Source organism: Dermochelys coriacea, chromosome 7 (assembly GCF_009764565.3).
Source record: "Dermochelys coriacea isolate rDerCor1 chromosome 7, rDerCor1.pri.v4, whole genome shotgun sequence".
Classification (NCBI taxonomy): domain Eukaryota; kingdom Metazoa; phylum Chordata; order Testudines; family Dermochelyidae; genus Dermochelys; species Dermochelys coriacea.
In genome coordinates, this window is record NC_050074.1 from 57,700,648 (window position 1) to 57,722,291 (window position 21,644).

The window sequence follows — 21,644 nt, forward strand, 5'->3', positions numbered from 1 at the left end:
ACATTCTGAATGTTACCATCAGTCATGCAAATTCAAGGGCTGGGCGGGATAGAAAGCAGCTATCCTGAAATTAGTGACAGCTACTGTCCAAGTTAGAAGCTACAGGAAAGCTGAGCATCTGTCACAAGAATCACTCTTGCAGGAGTGTTTACCGAGTGACTGCTCAGAGCGTTTCTTCCTACACTGACAGCTAAGGCAGAAGAAGTATTTTGATTCTGAAATTGATGCAGATCAGAATGCATGTTTCACAATAAGAACAAAAGCAGGTTTTCACTAATGGGCTGTAGGCAGGATTTGACACTCACACAGCTCACAAATGAAACCTTCCACATAATATAGACACACACACACATCCCTACCTTGCTCTTCTAGGACACACTACTGCAGGGGTGGGCAAACTTTTTGGGTCGTGGGCCACATTGGGGTTGCAAAACTGTATGGAGGGCCGGGTAGGGAAGGCTGTGCCTCCCCAAACAGCCTGGCCCCACCCCCTCCCCACCCTGACTGCCCCCATCAGAACCCCTGACCCATCCACCCCTCCCTGCTCCTTGTCCCCTGACTGCCCCCTCCCAGGACCCCCTGCCCCTAACCGCCCCCCCCGGGACCCCACCCCCATCCAACCCGCCCTGCTCCCTGCCCCAACTCCTATCCACACCCCCACCCCCAACAGGCCCCCCAGGACTCCCACACCTATCCAACCGCCCCTGTTCCCCATCCCCTAACCCCCCCCCCCGAACCTCTGCCTCATCCAACCACCCTGCTCCTTGTCCCCTGACTGACCCGCCGGGACCTCCTGCCCCTTATCAAACCCGCCCCCCGGCTCCCCACCTACTTACCATGCCACTCAGAGCGGCAGGACTGGCTTATTGGAAAGCCTGGGAGGTGTGCGGATGCAAGTGGCGTCATAACTCCAGGGGAGAGGGAACAGTAGAGGAGGGGCCAGGGGCTAGCCTCCCCAGCCGGGAGCTCAAGGGCTGGGCAGGATGGTCCCGTGGGCCAGATCTGGCCCGCGGGCCGTAGTTTGCCCACCTCTGCACCAGTGCTTAGGTTCCGTTGTCAAAGCGGAATACAATATATTGAGCTGCACTACTGGACATACATAGATCTATTTGCTTCCTTTCTAGGGGCACTATCAACTAGTTTAGGTCCAAAAGCATTGGTTCAGAAAGCAAGGGAATTTTACAAACCTAAGCTGATTACAGCTTTTTAACTGTTTCGCTGCAGGCTTGGAAACCCAGATACACCAGTATTGTGTTAGGGCAGGAGAACTTGTAAGTGAAAGTGACCAGTCATTTCACTATCTGTCTAGGTAGTTCTACAGCACCCACTCCTGTAGTGCAGGAGTGCCCATTAACATTAATGGATTCGTGGTCAACACCTCCGTGAGTTATGGGACTATTAGAGTGGGAACTGAGACGGAGTAAGGGCCTGACCCACAGCTCACTTACATCAATGGGAGTTTTTTCCATTGAGTTCCAGTTTTTGGATCGTAAGTCAAATAAGAAATCCAGTGCAGAGCAAGAATGTGAATGATCCTTCGAAAGCAAAAAAATTCACCTATTTCAAGTCGTGCCAGTGACCATGGAAAACTTTAGTTACATCTGAATGCACATCCCTGGTGCCTCAGAGATAATGGGATCATTTCACATTTGCTCAGCATTACAGATTATGAATGTCCCCAGACTAGACTAGCAAGGCTAGAGCACTGATTTACTATTTTATTCATGGGACTGTTTTTATGCCAACTCCTCTTGCACAATCCTACTTTCTAGTTAGCTGTAGCGCTCCCTAGGTTCTATTTGCCTGGGTGTTGGTAGAAACACGACAGCATTGTGATGCTGTGCCAGCTCAGCACGAAGGGCTGCACAGCAATGAAGCATGAACGGCATGCAGCAGAATGCCATTCCATCACTTCTCAATGAACCAAGATAGGCTGAGCCTGTAGCTGCATACTGCCACAAGAGTTCAGATGCAAAATGACCCAGGCATTATTATTTAGAGTGCCCTTTATAACTATGGAGCTGTATATAGGGCACAACAACAGGTGTCTGCATTCAGGAGTTCTGAAATTTTAATGGATGTTAGATTGTCATTAAGCATCCAAGTTTACCATGAATACTGCCAACTATTTCATTGCTGATCATTTAAGCATAAAAACTCCAGCCAGACTGAGATCATGGGCACAGCTGGACAAAAACCCCTCTCTCTCCCCCTGCTACCCTGATCTTTAGTGATACTGGAAAGGATAAGGCAGAGAAGTTATCATATCCCTGCTCAAGAAAGTCAGCTGAACTCTGACATAAGCAAGTTGTGATCATGCAAAGTTTTGAGGTGGCAGCTATTTCAGATTTCGAGTGTTCTAGAGCACAGCCTCTTTCAGCATGTGGACTCGACTAGATCACTTACAAATTGACAAATTCAGAAGACGCTTTAGAACATCAAGTTTGGTGAGAAATGCAAAATTCACACGAGTTTAGTATCAATTCTCACAGGATAACGAGACAGTTAACTGGTGACCTACCTTTCCAGCTTCAGATCTAACTGAAGTTCACTCTGGATTTTTTTTTTTTTAAACATCCAGTATGAGGTCATCTCAGCAGCATCTTGCTGACAGAAGTGGATTTTTACACCCTTGTGGAGTGCAGACTGTAGGATTGTGATGGAGACTCAGTTTCTGAATCATTGCCATGGGGCTGCCTAGCAGATAGGCGTTGAGTCACTCAGGATTAGATGGTTACACACCTGGACCCTTATTCTTAAAGCACAGCAGATCCAGAGACATTTAGGGGAGGAATGCTCAGAAAGCAAGAACATCCCTTGTTTTCCTCCCTACTTTTGAAATAAGCCACCCCCAGATTGCGCCAGGTTCTGCTTTCCAATGGCATTACCTCTACTGGAAGGTTTTCAACTGTTGTATAGCTATTGCATCAAAAAGCACTACATTAAAAGAACACTAAAGTTGCAAAGTCAAGCACCTGAAAGTTAGAAGTTAGATAATGGAATTAACATCTCCCTCTTCTCCACATTGCCCAGGCATCAGCAGAGGGCACAAGGAGACACTCTTCCTGATCTCAGTTTTGGTGCCCAGCACCCTGGCAACCCCACCAGCCAGGAGGAACAATTGTAGGGAAAGTCCAGCTCATTCCCTGCAGCCTGGAGATGGAGCATGCTCAGTCACCGTGGCGATGGCACATAGCCAGTCCAGTCACATATAGGAGATGAAAAGGGGACAGAGCATGCTGAATGCAGGTAGAATCTAGTTTGCACATGCTCAGTAGATACTTGTTAGAGGCTTATAACTGGGCCAAATTTGGGGAGACTTGCCACAGGGAAGGTAAAAAGCACATCTGACACCAGGGCAGCTCCCCTGCCAAAATTCAAGCCCCCTACTTCCAAGCCCAGAGGTTAGGGTTGCCAACTTTCTAATAGCACAAAACCGAACATCCTAGCCCCGCCCCTTCCCTAAGGCCCCTCATCTGCTCACTACATTCCCCCTCTCTCAGTGTCTCGCTCTCCCCCACCCTCACTCACTTTCACTGGGCTGGGGCAGATGCTTGGGGTGTAGGAGGGGGTGAGGACAGGGTGAGGGGTTTGGGGTGCAGAAGGGGGCTCCAGGCTTGGGGGGGTCTCAAGGCTGGGGCAGGGAGTTGGGGCTTGGGCTTATCTCTGGCAGCTCCTGGTCAGTGGCACAGCAGGGGGCTAAGGCAGGCTGCCTGCCTGTCCTGACACCGCGCTGCACAAACCCCGGAAGTGGCCAGCAGGTCTGTCGGTAGTAGGCAGGGGGGCAGGACGCCCCCCACGCTGCTCTCACCCGCCACTGGCAGCACCCCCCCAGCTCTCATTGGCCAGGAACCTGCCAATGGGATTGCGGAGCCAGTGTTCAGGACAGAGGCAGCACGCAAAGACCTGTGCCCCCGCCCCCCGCCTAGGAGATGGACCTTCCGGGATGCAGTGCAGTGCCAGGACAGGTAGGGACTAAGCAGCCTTAGCGCCATAGCATCACCGACCAAACCGTTAATGGCCCAGTCAGCGGTGCTGACCGGAGCCACCAGTGTCCCTTTTTGATCCAGTCTTCTGGTTGAAAACCAGACACCGGGTCACCCTACCAGAGGTCCAAAAGATTCTCAGTGATTCCAAACATACCCTGTAGATGGGACAGTTTATATCATTGATTAGGTGTGCCCAGTTATGTACAACAAAACACAAACACATTTAGGGCCTGACCCAGAGAGGTGCTCAGAATCCTGACTTCAGTGGGAACAACAAGTGCGCAACATCTCTCAGGTTCCTGAATAATTTCTGGGCTCTCCAATTACTTTCATTCTTTGTTAACTGTAAATGAGCTTTAACGTGGCGGAGGGGAGGGTGGAAGAAAGGGAAGAGGATTGCAAAACAGTCCCTCAACTGCACAGTGCCACAGCACCAAAGGACCTTGTTCCTCCTCCCACCAGTACCAATGGAATCTTTGCCTCAATCCAGTATTTTTCAGCAGCTTGCATAAAGTCATGGGCAAAAATCTGTTCTCCATTCCTCTAGTTCTCACTTGGCACCCTCTCCTCCAGGAGGATTTATCTATTAAGCACTGACAACATGCTCCAATCTGTAAGAGACAAGAGGTAAAGCTGCTCCCTGATGGGAGGAACTGACGTGAACTTACAGGATGCTCCCAGCAGACAGACTGCCGATCCAATGAGAGATGTAGTGTTGGTTTTCCCCATTTTTGGATCTGGAGGCAAAGGCTGCTAGTAAATAGCAGAGCAGAAAGCAAGACAAGCACAGCTGGTCCTGGTTTAGCAGACACCATTTACTATTTCACAATATCAGTGATTTTTCCTATAGATCTGTTCAATAAAAGAACTTATACTTTGTATAATAGATTACATTATCGCAGGTATTGCACAAGCTACGTCATCTGGGCAGCACTGAAACAGGACTGCAGAAAGTTACGATTGGAGAGTCTTTTTACAGTGTTAGGCGTGATTACACCCAGTGCAGGGAAGAGATACTAACCATGTAAAGAGGGGAGTCAGTCATTTGAATGTCCATGGTTATCCGATTCTCTACTCAAAGAGACTTGACATAAGAGTATAGTACTGGACAGGATAACCTCGCAGAGAGGACCCTCTCTCTGCAAAGCCCATTGTTTATTGGCCTCCAAAGGCATTCAGTGGGTCATCAAATGTACTAGATGCTTTGCTTTCAGATTTTGATTCAGAGGTTGTCTGTGAGGATCGGCCTTTGGGGGTGGACGCCTTGGCTTGGCTGCTACAGGAGAAGATATCATCTAGAGAAAGAGAAAAACAGCGATTGAAAAGGAGAGAAGTTGCTGCCAGACGTAAGACGTTACACAGAAAAATCCCCAGCATGTAGCAGTTACTGCCAAGGACACTTGGCTGATAAATGCTTTCCTGCTGCTTGTGACATGAAAATGTATTTGTTAAGGCATATGGGGGAGCTTTTAGCTGTCTGTTTTTACCAGGTACAGTCAATGAGAAGGAACAAAAGAAATCCTGATACTTGGCATTTATGCCAGCCAGAGATCTTAAAGCACTGAACAAGCACTAAGTGAAGCATCACAATGCTGAGTTAGGTATTATATCCATTTCACAGATGCCTAAGTCACTTAACTTCTCTGCAGCTCACCCAGCACCATACAGGAAGCCAGTGGCAGAACTGGGAGACAACTTAGAGACTCATCCAGTCCTGTGCTTTAGAACCATTAAGTCATACTTCCTTGCCTAAAGATCTGCCCTTTGGAGAATGTATTATTCATGTATTCACACACATAGGTTCTACTGATTAACACTTCATCTCCTAAGTGCTGTACAAACATTCACATTCCCCTGGCCCACTAAGGCATTCCTGCGGCTGGCAGTCTGGGAATACCCAGGTTCAAAGAATTGAGATTTTTTGCTAAAACAAACTGCAAAAGTTGCCAGCACTGTTACCCAAGCGAGCACACTTGGGGAGGAACTTTTACTACTGGCACCTCTGGCTCTGCAAATTAGGTACCTTAAAGCAGTACTGTAAAGTGGAGAACGTAGTTCATCTGGGATCAGAACAAGGTTGGATTTAGAAATGCATTTAGTGGCATATATGGATCTCTGGCACAATGGGAAAGCGTTTAGAAACATTTTCAGGGTTAGAGGAGATGGAGGTTTAACGAGCCCAGTCTCTTTCACAAATGCTGTTGTGCTCATTCACATGCAAGGCAATGAAACTCATGGGACCATTAATACTTTAGTATGGAGTTTATTAGAGTCTTCTGTTGCTATTGGAGTGACCCTAGACAATAGGCCAGAGTCAGCTCCCCCCCACCCCCCGCAGGGTGGGGTGTCCCATCTGGGCAGCGGCAGCATAGATAACTTCAAAGCTCAGTAGGGTTCACCACAGGTTGCTGATTGTGGGGCTGTACTGAATAGATGGGATGGACTTGGCCCAAATGTGTTTGGAGGGAGGGAGGGAGAAGAAATGCTGAGAAGCAGCTGGAAAAAGAGACCACTGAACGATGGTGGGCCTGAAAGGTCAATTACAGGTTAATAAAAAGTTACACACAGCTAGGGTTTGGGAGGTTTCTATTGTTTGATGAACGTTTGCTGCATCCTCTCCACTCTCCTATGCATTGGTATGGTAAGCTAGCATCTGTTTACAAGTCTGGCACCGACTCAGTGAGTCCATATTAACCCAGGTGCACACAGAGCACCCGTGCAACCACATGACCAAGCCCCTCATCTGGGCGCTGAATGCTGAAGGTTAGGGACACGTCGCCAGAGATCAGGGGTGGACTGCCACTATGTGCCACTCTGCCTGTGCGAGAAGTCTATTCTCGCTGCCCTCCCCCTCCGCTGCACATGGCCACTGCTGTAATCATAGGAATATGCAGTTTTAATCCAGGATAGAATTTCAGCACAAGAGAGCAGTCTAGAAAGGCAGCAGTATGGAGTAAACTGGCAGCCCTCCAAAACAAGCCATCCAAGAGATTAGCTTCACAGCCATTTAGGGTCCTCCCGGCTTCCATGGGAAGTCTAGTGGGTGCTGTGAAGAGTGAAGTTACACCCCTAGCTTACAACACGGGGACTAAAAGAAGGGGAGGAGAAGGGAGCCTGCTCTCTGTGGCAGGGAAAGCAGCACTACTTGCAGAGGAATGCTCAGTTCCCCAGGAGGCAGCATCCTAAGTACAGACGGAGACAATGCCCAGAGATTTTTCAGCAGCTGGAATACCAATCAGTGTTGGAAGAGAGGCACTATAAGTATCAAGAGGGTGGCTTTAACACAGCCAGGGTCCAGGGTCCAGACACCCACAGGGGAAGACGGGGGTCCGCACCCCAAAGAATAAGCAATTGAATCAACTGGTTGTATATAATGCTATTGTGTGTAAATATAGGTCAAGTAAAACATGTAAAATGCTGAGCCTGGTGGTCATTGGGAAGAGTGTATACAGGTTACGGTTCTGAATGTAAGTGGGTTTATGTGTGTAGAGCATGGTCATTGTAACAAAGGTCTAACTTCCCAACCTCGCAGCTGTCAGGAAGCAGTCAGGCAGGGAGGGGTACCTCCCAGGCCAGTGGCTTACACAAAACTAACTCCCAGCATTGTACAACCCAGGGATAGTCAAAGGCAGACCATGAAAGTAATGGAAAGCCATTGAAATGGAAAAGACAACCTCAGTCTTGGAAAACTAAGGAAGGAGGGTGTTTCCCCTGCTAGGTGGAAAGAAATGCCCCCCTGCAAACCCTAACAGAAGGGAAGGGGTTTGAAGTGAAGGCTCTCCATGTAATGCGGAAGGTAAAATGTGAGGTGGCATCGTTATGTTCATTGTCTGTGTAACTTGTCTGCATTGCTTTATCTGACTAGTCCACCTTTGAATCTGTATTTTTTCTATTAAATGAGCTTTTTTGTTTATTTTGAGCCCCAAGCAGTTCTCTGTTGTGCAAACTGTGTGGCCTCAAGTGGACTGATAACTGGGGGAAAGTTGCACTCCTTTGGAGGGGTGACAAATGAGAAACGAAAAGTCTGAGTGGTTGGTAGTTAAGAACTTGGGGGGAAGATCTGGGGAGCCTTGGGACCAGACAGGTTATTATGGTCACCCTGCCAAGGAGTGTATGCTGTTGGGAGACAGGGTGAGACGATCATGCCTGTAGGCTGGCGACTGGTGTCAGGGCTCTGAGCCATAGCAGCCTAGCATGAAAGCAGCCAAAGTTATAAGGCTGGTGATGACAGAAGCCCTTACTGGTCTGGGTAATCCCTAAAACATCACAGGGTTTATGGGGAGAGATTAAAGGAACTAAATAGGTGCCTCTAGGCTAAGCAATGAGTGAAAGTGGTTGTGGAGCAGGGGAACATAATTAGTTTACAAATACAACAGAAACCAGGAGTGATTGGGTGCAGTTCAAAAGACAACATTCCCAGCAGGAAAGGCTCAACAGGCAGTGACAGCCTCTGGTAAAATGCCACGGTGGGCACTGCTACCAGCCCTTAGCTAAATAGCTATGGAAGATGCTATGCCAGTCCTTTTCTGGGGCTGCCAGGCTGATCAAAGAAATTCAAGCGTCTTCCCTGGAGTCCTGCTGGTGCATTGAAGGCAGCACTACCTAGTTTGGAGCACTGAGCAGCCGCCTCTGCATGATCCTTCATTTGGAGGTGCTGTTCCCTTAAACCAACTAAGAACGAAAGAGATGTAAGATTAGGGCGAAGGTACATTCATTTACATGGACATTTCTGACTTGTGCTCCAGGTGCCTCAGTGCCAGAAATGCCACTGCAAACAGCGAGTTCTAGCGTTGGAGACTGTAGGATAACTAGAGCTGGGTGCGAATTTTTAGACAAAATGGTTTTGGGTCAGGAATTGTGAATTCATCCAAACTGAGACTCTTGGCTGGAAAACACTCGGTTCTGACAATTTTCTGTTTGGAAACAGTTTTGAAATTGTCAAGACGTCCCACAGTATGGAATGAAAGTAGTTTTCTTTATCAGGTGCTTTCAGATTCATTCTGTCCAAATTTCTATTGATACATTTAATGAAAAGCTCTTGGGAAACCATGCTCAGTAGCTACAAATTAAGGCTGGATTTTGAGAAGCATTCAGCACTGAGCTATCTCCACTCTCTTTGGAGGCAATGGGAGTTTTACCATTGACATCAATGGGAAGAAATGGGCGTCAGGAGTGATTGGCTGCAAGTACTTGGAGTGGGACTTTCAAAGCAGCTTATGCTATCCTCACTCACTGAATAGTACTGTACACAGAAGACCAATTCCCATTAAAATCAATGGGAACTATTTGTCAAGTGAGGTACTCCTCTGTGAGAGAAAGGCCAACACAAACTGGCCTCTAGCGTAAAATATTTTAGACTGCCAAGCAGACACTGATAAAGACAGATATCTCTGCTATGTAAATCCACCACAGAGAGGGGATGGGGGGGAGGGAGGAGTTGTGTCAGTGTAAAATGCAACCATCTGCTCCATTCCAACATTCAGTCTTCTTTCCCATCTCTCTTTAGAACAGATGAATAATTTAACCCCAAAATAAATTCTCCTGACTGTTTAAACTCTATAATCACTTGGAATTTCGTGCCCAGAGGTTAAAGGCGGATGGTACTAAAAGTCTTTTCAGGCCCCTTTTCATTCCCCACCCTCTCTAAAGTTCTAAAACCCATTCTTTGTCACTGGGGGATTTAACACACGGCTGAATCAAGATGAAGACAATCAAGTAATACCAAGAAGGCCCTTACCCATATCATCATCAAATATGGATTCCACCTTTTTCTTAGTCTTCTTTTCTTTTGGTTTTATGGTGAGAGATGCAAAAATGTCAGTGTTATCATCAAACAGGTTAGAATCCGACACTCTCTCTTTTGTTCTGTTCAGAGGTTTAATGGCTTCTGTTGCGAATATATCATCCTTGGGGCAAAGCATAAATTGTACAGCATCAATACAGGACATAACTGAGTGTTCGGGTTCAGCTACATCCAGCAGTAGAGAGAGTTGGAAGTCCTGTAACTACCCTGGGCATTGCAACTCTATCAGGTTAGGCTCAGGTCTCCAATTTGGCATGGGCAGTGATCTAGTCATTGCTGATACTGCACAGGCCAAGTGCAGGATATGAGAGAGCAAGGTTAAGGGGAACAGACAGTCCCAGACAGGATAGGGGTCTCATTCCTGCATTACCATCAGTGCTGCTGTGTAGCTCAGTAGCAGCAGTCAGGTCAGAGCGGGAGCTAAGCATTCCCTTAGAAGGGAGAGAGCCAGGTCTCCTCAAACACACCTGCTGTCTGCCAACACGCCATCCCTTTTACCCCCTGCTCTGGTAAGAAAGTGAGATTTAGAGGACAGCATTTTCTACAGAGCAGGCCTCACGCTTAGCCTTACTTGACCCACACAGGCCCCATTCCCTCTGTGCTGATGGCAGAATGATTTTGCCCAAGACCCTAGTGATACATTTCCTCCCTTTCTGTTTAGGAAAAAAGAATAAAATCAGCCATTACCTCAAAGATATCTTGGACTTTCGGGTCAAGGTTTTGCTGGGTGGTGGATTTCAACTCCTTCTTCCTCACAGTTTTCTGACTAGTGAAGAGATCTTCATCCTCCAGGAAAGAAATGGGGCTGCTTTTCTTGGACGCTTTCTGCATTATGGGCTGGAATAAATCATTGCTTCCCTGATTGTCCAGCACTGATAGAGCAGGCTTCTTCTCACCACCTTTAAGGGGCTTGCTGGCCAAGATCTCTGAGGTTTTAGCTTTGGCTGCTGGCTTCGTCACTGAATTTTTCACAAAAAGATAGTCGGACCCAAACAAGTCACCCTCTTGGCCTGTGCCTTTACCAGAAGGGCTTCCAGCCATTCCAGGTGACAGGCTACCGCCATCTGTTGGTGATAGCAGCTTAGCTGCCAAAATGTTTTCCGTGCTTCCCTTAGCATCTGGCTCAGCAGTGCACAGCTCCTTTGCCTCCACTAATGCAGAGCTCTGCTTGGGGAGCTGCAGCTGCGGCTCCACTGTGCTGATCAGCTCCTCGTTCTCGCTGGATTCTTGAGCAGCTAGCCTCCGGGCTGTCCTGGAGGGAGGCCTTCGTTTGTTCATCACCTTGATCCTGCTCTGTGAGAAGAGGGAGATCAGGTTGTGTTAAGGGCTTGAAGGAAGGCATGCACTTGACAGAGACCCTGCTCTCCTCATGTTCTATTTTCCCACGTTTTATTCTGGCACATGATCGGGACCCGATGACCCCCCAAAATCTAATCCCAGCTCCGAGAAGATTTTGTAATTTTTTGTTACATGAACACTAAGGTAAATTTAATATTAGAGCCAACACACTCTGCAAACTTTCATATTGCCTCAGCCCCCACAGTGAGGTAGATCGGCAGCACAAGAAAACCGAGGCAGGCAGACAAAGCAGAGTGCTCAGGTCACAGAGAGAGTCAGTGGCAGAATACAGAATAAAACTCAGGGCTCCTGATCCTCAACCTTGTGCCATAACACAAGGCCATCCTATAACAGTATTAACAATCGCCAGGAAACACCCTGTATCGAGGTCAATGACCAATTTGAGTCCATTGGCTGCTGTTCAAACTATCAACCCTTTGCGCCAGATTATTTAGTTCAGTGCAGAGAGCTTTCCTTGGCAATTATTGCTTAATTAGCATTAGTCACATTACACAAGCAGAATTAACATGAGTGAAGTGTTGGTTTGACTGTTCTTTATTGTCTTGGATCACAATCCTGCAGCAGTCTTGCAGTTGGATTTTGACAGAATACTGTATTTAATTTTTTTAATTTTTATTTTTTTTTTTTAAAAAAGAACATAATGGCCATACTGGGTCAGACAAAATGCCCATCTAGACCAATGTCCTGTCTTCCAACAGTGACCAATGCCAGGTGCCCCAGAGGGAATGAACAGAACAGGTAATTATCAAGTGATCCATTCCCTGTCACCCATTCCTAGCTTCTGGTAAACAGAGGCTAGGGACACAATCCCTGCCCATCCTGGTTAATAGCCATTGATGGACCATGAATTTATCTAGTTCTTTTTGAGCTCTGTTATAGTCTTGGCCTTCACAACATACTCTGGCAAGGAGTTCCACAGGTTGACTGTGCGTTGTGTGAAGAAATACTTTGTTTGTTTTAAGCTTGCTGCCTATTAATTTCATTTGGTGACCCCTAGTGCTTGTGTTATGAGGAGTAAACAACACTTCCTTATTTACTTTCTCCACATCAGTCATGATTTTATAGACCTCTATCATATATCCAAGCTAAAAAGTCCCAGTCTTATTAATTTCTCCTTACACAGAAGCTGTTCCAGACTCCTAATCATTTTTGTTGCCCTTTTCTGAATCTTTTCCAATTTCAAAATATCTTTTTTGAGATGGGGCGACCACATCTGCACACAGTATTCAAGATTTATATAGAGGCAATATGATATTTTCTGACTTTTTATCTATCCTTTTCCTAACGATTCCCAATGTTCTGTTAGCTTTTTTGACTGCTGCCACACATAGAACAAATGTTTTCAGAGAACGATCCACAATGACTCCAAGATCTCTTTCTTGAGTGGCAACAGCTAATTTAGACCCTATCATTTTATATGTATAGTTGGGATTATGTTTTCCATTGTGCATTACTTTGCATTTATCAGCATTGAATTTCATCTGCCATTTTGTTGTCCAGTCCCTCCTGCTTATTTCAGATTTTATTAGTCATATGATCTAACACCTGAACACAGATTTTTCCATTTTAGCTGATTTTTTGAATTTCGTTTATTTGAAGTACAGCCTCCTGTAGTTCACACTGCTCCAAAAACCTGAAGGCTTTATTCTAGCCCTGTAGTACCATATATAGGCAGGGAGATTTCGCAGAGCCAGGGAGAAGGTAAGGGCAGGCACCGACATTCTCCATGTTACTGAGTGCTACCCTGGAGCGAAAAGCCAAGCCGGACAGGTTTGCTGTGCCTCGGGGGTGGGGCAGGGATTCTGTATTTGTGAGAGGAACATAGTAGTTATACATCTGCCTACCATGGGATGTGGGTCTGTGTATTAACAAGGGCGGGTTTGGAGAGTAGCGATCCCACGTGGATGGGAGATGCACTTTAAGACTGATCCCTGTGGAAGTGGGTAGTTTGAAAGGGGAGGGAGAATGCTGGGACAGTTGCTTTGATTCAGCTTTTGGGGGCAAAGAACACGGGGTGTATTACTTTAGGACTGTTTTGTATCTTCGGGAGTTTAAGATTAACCTAAAGGCTCCAAGAAGCAACAATACTAGGTAAAATAGCACAAAAGGATCAATGAAAAACGTTTCACAGTGTGCTCTCTCTCATACATCTATCTCAGATCGGTGTGGGAAGAAATGAGGGAGGAGGTTCCCCATCCTAAGGTTGGGCAGCTCATCCTCTGTGGCTAGACTCAGGTGCTACAACCTTCCCCCTTTAGATCATGCTGCTTATAGTATTAGAGAAAGGTTTTCACAGGTCAGTGCATGTGGCACTGGAAATAAGGATTCCTGCAAGGCAACGGATTAGTGATAATGTGTAAGCTCTGCGACCCTACCACTACTAAGGAGTCATATCATCCATTATTATTATTATTATTTTATAGCAACATCTGCTGCATCCTTCTAAGTCCTTGTGGCTTCCTTCTGCTTCTTGTCTAGTAATGATCAGTCTAGTTATGATAGAAAAAAATCACTGTTAAGACCCTCAATTATCTTGTTCAAGTCATTTCTGTTGAAAACAAGAGATTTGTGGCTCCATAAAGCCCCACATTGAAATTCTAGTTGCTCGGTTCAATTTCATTTAAAGGCCCATTAAACCCTTAAGTACAATATGGTATTTATAGTCAATCAAATAACGGCATGAATGGAAAACCAACTACTCAAGAGGGAAAGAGCAGTCACTTCAGAGCAGCAACTTCCCCCTCCCACCGCAGAGTGGATTTATTGCTCAGGCAGGAAGCAAGAGCGAATGCCCTGGAAAACAATGTTCTTTATCCACGGAACAGGGACAGCACTGAAAGCAGCATCACTGGTTTCTTCTGTAGCCCTTACCATGTTTCATGGAGGGATGCCGCTCTAAGTAGTAGAATGGAGTTGTCTCCCAGCTAGATTTGGCAGAGAGTTATGCTGAAGTACAGCTGCTATCCTTCCGTGGCCTAAACAGTGTTGTGTTACTAGAGGAGGAAAATCCTCTACTTCTGTAGACCCCGATTGAGCAAACCACCCCTACATGCAGCAAAGTACTTAAGGCACGGGCCATAAAACCCACTAACTTTTAAGCTCACATAACCACTGCTCAAATACACAGCTCTCTACTGAACTTTGATATCAATTTGACTTATTCTCTCTGTAAGCACCTTAGTACCTAGGCACAGAGATTACCTTATTAGCATTGTGCAAGGTATCCACTTGCATGGGATGATCAAAGCTCACACCAGCCTCCTCACTGTTTCCTTCAGCATTTTGTACACCATCTGGCTCATGCAAGGGAGTCTCCAAATTTGGCAATGCAGGCTTCACACTGGAGATCTTAGGAACTTCACCAGGTAGTAAAGCTGCTGGGTTAATAGCTAAATTAGCCTAAAAAACCATGAACAAAATCGCATTAGTGTTTCCATAGACACAGCCAAGCACCAAAGAGATAGCATGGTCTAGTGGGTAGGGCACTGGGCTAAGACACAGGATTTCTGAGTTCTATTCTAGCTCCGCCACTGACATTGTCCAAGTCACTTCACCTTTCTGTGTCTTCCTTTCCCCTCCCTTCATTTATCCTTTACCTGTCTCACTAGGTTTGTACAGCATTTAGCAAATGGGGCTCTGATAGGAGGCTACTGTAATACCGAATTATGAGCAATCCATGGCCGATTGTTCAACAAGTTTCTATACATGCTTGAGAAATGCAGTGCTGAAGAAAGTTAGGGAACAGTCACCCCCAAATCAGATGAAGAATTACAGATACCGCTGCCCAGAATCAGCCTCCATAGTGAACATAAGATAAAAGCATTAAACATGCAGTACATAGAAAGCAACAACTGAAAATCAACTGTGTCTGGAAAAAGGCCTGAGAAGATGAAGTAGTAAAAAGGAGTTTTTGAAAAATAAAGCACCATTAGTGAGGCAAAAAAGATTTTTTTATTTTTTTTTTGAGAGAGAGAGAGAGAGAGAGAGAGAGAGAGAGAGAGAAAGTCAAAATGCCAGTAAAATAATTACTTGTAGTTTTCCAATCCGAGACGAGGGCTCTTTGGTTTTAATGGGAACAGGGCCTGTGGATTTCTGCACAAAATTACACTGGATTAAAAATCATCTGGATAAAGGAGATTGAAATCTTCACTCAAATTGGAGCCTGCATTTTAATATGAAGCTAGTTCTGGTCCCCCCAACTACTCAGCAAGAACTAGAGAGGTGACCTTGCAATGAACACTTGGTTCTCACCATAGTGCTTTTCATTCCCAAAGCTCACACATTTAACCCTTAACTTCATCTCCCTATGGCTCCCTAGGCAAGCAGCTATTGCCTCGTCTTGTCCTGGTCCCCGAGGCCCAACAGCATACAGCTCTTGCCTACATACCTGACCTGATCTCCCTTCACCTCCTCCCACACGGCATCTTGTCACGCCAGTGCTGCCAACCGCATTACTGCCCTCATCTTCTCTTTGAGGCCAGTGGACATCTCTTTCCCCACTGCCCAGTATGTATGGAACATTCTCCTCAAGTCTGACAATCTAGGCTTCCCTCTCCTCATTCAATTCCCTCCCCAAAACTCACTGCTGCCAAGCAGCCTAGAAGCAGCAAAGAGAAGGATGGTTACCCAATTAAAAGGAGCCAAGTCATCAGGGTATGTACATGCCCTACATGTAATTGCACCAACTTTTTGTCACCACCCTTTTCCTCTTCCCCGTATCTATCGATAAACCACTCGAGTACTGTCAAGTCGATTGCTCTCTAGCGCAGGGACCATGTGTTTGATTACAAGGAACCTAGCACAATTTGAGGTGCCTAAAAAAGACCCCATTGGCTTTCTTTACTGCATTTCCATCATCACATTGCTGCTGTCAGAGCCTCAAGTCCCTCTTCATCCTCACAAGACTCCAGTTTTGCCCAACAATGCAAAGGCTGCTTTATAATCTTTAGATCCCACTTTACGCTAGCTCATGCTCAAATCCATCCGCCATTTCCTACGCCATCCGCCTTGCAGGCAGGCAGATCTTTAAACAAGTAAAGTCACAATATATCAGTGTACCCAACTTTGGTATCGCCAGCAAGCTGGGCCACCAGGATGCACAAGGAATCTCTAGTCTAGATCACTAATATTCAAGCTGAAAAACAACAGAGCTAAAAGGGACACAACACTGCAGTTCAAGCTGTTTTCTTGTTACATTTACTTCAACTCTAAAAAGTGAGTCGACAGTTTGGGGATATCTTTGGACCAGCATGGCTACAATACTACTACATACAGCTTGGGGATAGGTCTGTCCATGTCAAATTGTGAATTCCAATCATATACGCCGTTTGTGACTGAAACCTCCATTGCAAATGGGGGGCAGCGGGCCTTGATGCTCAGTGGACAGACTGTGTTGGAGCAGCTGTGACAGAGCAATTAAGGGCCATCAACACAGAATGGCTCTTGCTCACTAGAACAATGGGTTTTCTCCAGCAGGGTCAATGACTTAACTTTATTTGAAGAAGCCTGACCGAGGAACTAGGGCCTGGACCTACACCCAGCTTGCAGCACACTGAGAAACGGGACAGATTTAAAAAAGGGGTGTTTTCTCTATGTAAGGGAGGTCAGACAGCAGCAGAAGCAAGACCACCAAGAAGAGCTGCCTGCCCCAAGGACTTGGCCCAAATCCACAACTCACAAGACAGGTGACATCAGACTGAAGGCAATTCCCCTCAGGAGTGTGTTGCTTTCTATAGATCCTTAACACTTGTTGGCTTTTGTAAGAGTGAAGAAATCCCTTTGTTAAGCCCATGAGCCTTGCTTTACCACAAGTGGCCCCTGCAGGAGTAACTAGGCAACTGGAGCTGCCACAGCTAGGGGGACTCTTGGGAAGGGAGAAGGCGACATGGTTAAGTAACTGGTGGCTCAGGAGCGCCAAGACACTGGTTTTGGGGTCTAAAGGGAGTCAGACTGTGAGGTGCTGCTGCCCAAGAAGGGCATCAGATATGCCCCTGGAGTGTTCCCAAGAGACCCAGTGCTAGAAAACAGCGACCAGTCACTGCCCAGACCCAGTGGGGCTTAGAAGCATCTGGGATCCAGCAATTAGGTCTCCTCAGGCTGGGCCAGTTTACAGAGGCCAGAAAAGCGTGTGCGTTTCTCAGGGCTTGTCTACACTACAAAATTAAAATCGACGTACGTTGACATACAGTCACTGCAGTAATTAAAGCAGCGATTCACATCCACGCTTATGCCTGCTGTCGAGAGTGTGCGTTCTTACCAGTAGCGCTTCCAGTGATTGAAGTGGGGCACTGACAGCTGAAGCCCAGCCGCCCTGGTGCTGACAGATTGGGCTGTTAGTGCTGGAGTCAAGGGGGGGCCAGCTGTGAGCCCAGCGCCCGGCTGACAGCTCAGGCGGTCAGCAGCGGGGCAGCTGGGATGGGGCTCCAACTGTCAGCCCCACTTGGGGCTGACAGCCAACAGGCGATGTAAGTAACTCAGTGTCTACATGGACACTGCATTGCCTGCACTACACCAACAAAAGCAGTACACCTCTCATGGGAGGGAGAGTTATGATGTATATTTGGCAGAAGCAGTATTGTAGTCTAGACGCTGACATAATTAGGTTGACATAAGATGCCTTGCATTGACCTAACTCTGTAGCGTAGACCAGGCCTCAGCATCTCCACCTCAGGGGTGCTCCAATTACAAAGTAAAAAGATGTGCTAACTGCCAGCTCTGCAAACTCACTTAGGGCTCCTCTGTCTAGTTATAAGATGCTACGGCTGGAATCTAATTGATAATTCTGTTGCGGCACAAGCCAGAACGCAATCCAGCTGCCGCTCTGAGCTGCATTGGCTCTGCAGGGCCAACAAGCCTTATTAGCGGACAATAAAATTCCAGACAGGGTGCTGAACACAGGGGAAGGATGCAGGTGTCATTGGGTAAGAGTCTCTTCTTACCCTAACCACACTTTAAAGCTCACGTCCATGAGAGAAACAGACTTATTTATTTATTTATTTATTTAAAGAAGATGCACGTGGGAGAGGAAGGGTCAATAAATCTTCATTTTTCACTAAATCATTAAGTCAATGGGCCCAATTCTCCATTGCCCTGCACCTGGCGTATTCATATAGCCCAGGGCTAAGCAGATGTAATACACTACTGTTCAACAGCATTTTAAACCCAATGACAGAGAATGCCTCAACCTTTTAGGAAAGGGAACTGCTGCTCTAGTTTTCCCAAGTACAGCATTAAATGTAATCTTTATGAGTTACAGCAGGTCATGCCGCTATGCTACAGACAAGGCAAAGAGTCAGTCTCCCTTATCAGTTTTCACAGACAACAAAACCAACAAACCCTCTTCTGCTTGCTTGGTTTGAACCATTGAACTTGGATGCTTACCTTAGTGGTTTCTGATTTAGGTCCCTCATCTTGTTTGGCACTCGGCATATTTTGCGGACCCTTACTGCTCTCCTCACAAGGGCCAGAGCTGTCCTTTTTCACTACTGTTTTCTTTTCTGCTACTTTCTGAAATTAGAATTTTTTTTTTTAAACGAGTCTGCAAAAATATTTTACATCATTTTCTTTTATGGTCAGGTAAAAAACTATAGTTTTCTGCATGCTGTCTATCCCTTCCCGCATCTTTTCTCAATTCCAATCAAGCTTTTCTAGCTTGACGAAAAGCTAACTCCTAACATAACAAATCCCTCACATATAAGGCAGCAGGAGGAGAGGCTGAGGTTTGGGGGCTTTAAATACCCACACCCTCACTGAGGACTGGCTCTTTGATTGGTTTCCAAAAGAGTTGATTAAGTGCCCAATGCTCATAATTTTGGTAAACACGACCCTAGGTGTGATTATTAGTTCAGCGCACCCTTTTCCAAATTAGTTTGCCAACTTTATATCACTTGAAAGTTGGGAATGTTCTTACTGATTTTACAGCTTAGCTCGTTTCATGGACTGAGACGTAAAATAAGATTAAAGAAAGAAAAACGGGTTCAGTATATTTTAAAGCCTGAGAATACTTAAAGTTAGCAAATGCATTCTGAACTGCTCAGAGTTTAACAGAGGCCATCCTGAACCCTGCTTGTCTGCTGCTGCTCTTGCTGTAGATTATGCCATCCCTGACTGGTCCCTAAATGACGTGCCTGGAGTTTGTCATTGAAACCAACCTAAGGCCTTATATTAAGCCAATCTGCAAAAGGTTTCCAAGGACATTATTTGCGGGGGAGGAGGGTTCTTCCGAGTCATGCACAAAGATAACTACTGGCAAGTTATACTAGCAAGTGAATCTCTTAGGTCCTAGCAGATAACAAGAAATGGATCTCTGGACTAAGAGAACCAAGGTCTGGGACAGAGAAGTCCTACAGGGAAAAGCCAAGGCAGAGTCATGCTTGCAGAGGAAGCTTGGGAAAGGTTTATGATTGACAGTTTTTAATGGAGTTGTCGATAAACCAAAACATCAGGTAAATATGAGCTCTATACAGTGTGAATTCTTCAGAGCAAGGGTGGGGAATGGGAACTCAACTAATTTGCCAGTCAAATATACAGAAGTCAGAGAGTGTGAAGGTTGATCCTGGAACTGTAGGGCTGTAAGAGCTCATATAACTCATCCCCTTCCTCCCTCACAAGGTCATCTTAATGTAAAGATTGTTAGCTCAACCGTAACATCTCCTTGTGCATGTTTCATACAACTACAGATTCTCTGTGTATACTCACACACCTGTAGAAAAAAGTGTTAGTATTTTAAATACACAATAATTAACTGTGAGGAAGATGGGAAGGGAGGGATTAGAATCATAGAATATCAGGGTTAGAAGGGACCTCAGGAGGTCATCTAGTCCAACCCCCTGCTCATCCTTGTTCTGCTGAATTTCTAGACTATCAAAGAAGTCTAGTCAGTTCCAGATTTTGATTAGTTTCCCCAGCAAAAGTCAGTGGAAGTCTAGGAAAAAATAAATTCTAACCATAGCACAGTAATTCAAAATAGAGCATAGGCTGTTTTATGGCAAGTGCAGTTCTAGGATAAAAGGCGACTAAGTGGCAGCATTGTGGGCTTCCAAGTTTAATAACTCTACTTTCCATATCAAGTTGGCTCAGCTTATTAAACCCCCTTGTGAACGGTCACCTGTGCAAACCTGCCCGGGAATCAGAGAGCCAGGCTGGAGTTCTTGCCATCTCACAGAGCATCCCTTTTGTAAAGGTTCTACAGAACAAGTCAGGACCTCAGCGACACAAGGGCAACTCTACTGCCCCCAGTGATTTTGCACAACTCTGACCAGTTGAAACAGCCAGTTTAATTGACGATGCACAAGGAGAAAGAGTCCAACTCATTCTCCTGTAGCTTTGGTGACTCAGCAGAAGAAAAAAAAACCCAAACCAAAAAAACCTCAAGAAATAAAAATATACATTTGTCATTAAAATCAGCTGACGTGAACCTGAATACACACAGGGAACAGGTCTGTTGAGCAAGGTTCCACTAACTGAAGAGAGTCATTTGTAACAAGTGTCTACTCTAAACACAATTGATTTCACTTGGAAATCTATGTCACCCCACCCCTCCACATCCCTTTTTTCTACATCTTTTAAAGAAGTCATTTACAATAAAAAGGCAAGTACCGGAGGCTTTGCTTTAGCAATACTGAAGAGATCATCCTCATCATCATCTCCAAAGAGCCCCCCTGCAGATGACAGCTTCATACGGAGTTTTGCAGACTGAAATAAAGACAGAATGCCACATAGGTCAAAGCCACATTTCTATCTGCTGATTACTGCATCCACTTTTACTCTGTCCTTTCTGGCGGTCAGTGACTTTATGCAGAACACCCGAGTAAGGGACATCAGAGCAATGTTACAATTAGTACATTTCAAAGAATCCATTTTTAAACAGCAGGTTCAGAACATGGCTTTGAACTCACCCCTGATTTCTTGGATCTGGCAAAGAGATCAACATCAGGATCATTGTCTTTCTGTAGTTTGTGACTGAAGAGAAGTTCCTCGTCCTGAAACACTCCAGTGCTTTTGGAATGAGAGCTCTTCTCAGCGATCTGTGGGAAGGGGAGAAAACCCCCCCCCCACACACACAGTTACAAAACCCACTAACAGTTTGTTCCCAGTATCACACTTGTACGCTAATGAATTGGGTTTGCAATACAAGCCAGGCTGGCCTTTATACACACAGGCACAGTTGTACAGCTTTAACTGATCAAATCAAATCAACTAAACGCTAAACCCTCTGCAGCACACAATGAAATAAAGATTTAACCCTGGCTTATATCTAAGCGTTCACAAAGAGGTTTGTACTAGTTTAATTAAACTGATTTAAACACCAGTTTAACACTGCAACTCACCTGTTAAGATAAGCCCTCAGCAATGGGAAGTCTAACAGATGTCAATTTCGGCATTCACTTATTGATGTAAAACAGACCTGGGGGCTAGGCTCCAGAAGGCAGGTTCAGACACCAACATGAACACAACCACTGCAAATTACTTCATCGATGCTATGAACGCAAAGC

The 21,644-nt window shown here is 45.8% G+C and overlaps 1 protein-coding gene across 12 annotated transcripts in view; it reads right to left on the reverse strand.

Moving 5' to 3' along the window:
* Positions 1-4,783: 4,783 nt before the first annotated feature.
* Positions 4,784-21,644, reverse strand: part of WASHC2C (WASH complex subunit 2C) — a 50,042-nt gene continuing 33,181 nt past the window's right edge. For 6 of the 12 annotated variants that reach the window (XM_043519095.1, XM_038408910.2, XM_038408922.2 and 3 more), the window contains 8 exons: positions 21,048-21,176; positions 20,749-20,844; positions 18,532-18,657; positions 15,181-15,243; positions 14,353-14,550; positions 10,480-11,085; positions 9,727-9,895; positions 4,784-5,284 (listed from right to left, as the gene is read on the reverse strand). In XM_043519095.1, the coding sequence (XP_043375030.1) occupies positions 5,145-5,284; positions 9,727-9,895; positions 10,480-11,085; positions 14,353-14,550; positions 15,181-15,243; positions 18,532-18,657; positions 20,749-20,844; positions 21,048-21,176 (1,527 nt within the window). In that variant the 3' untranslated portion in view covers positions 4,784-5,144. The remainder of the gene's footprint in view (positions 5,285-9,726; positions 9,896-10,479; positions 11,086-14,352; positions 14,551-15,180; positions 15,244-18,531; positions 18,658-20,748; positions 20,845-21,047; positions 21,177-21,644) is intronic. The other 6 variants (XM_038408912.2, XM_038408923.2, XM_038408914.2 and 3 more) reach the window with 3 other exon arrangements.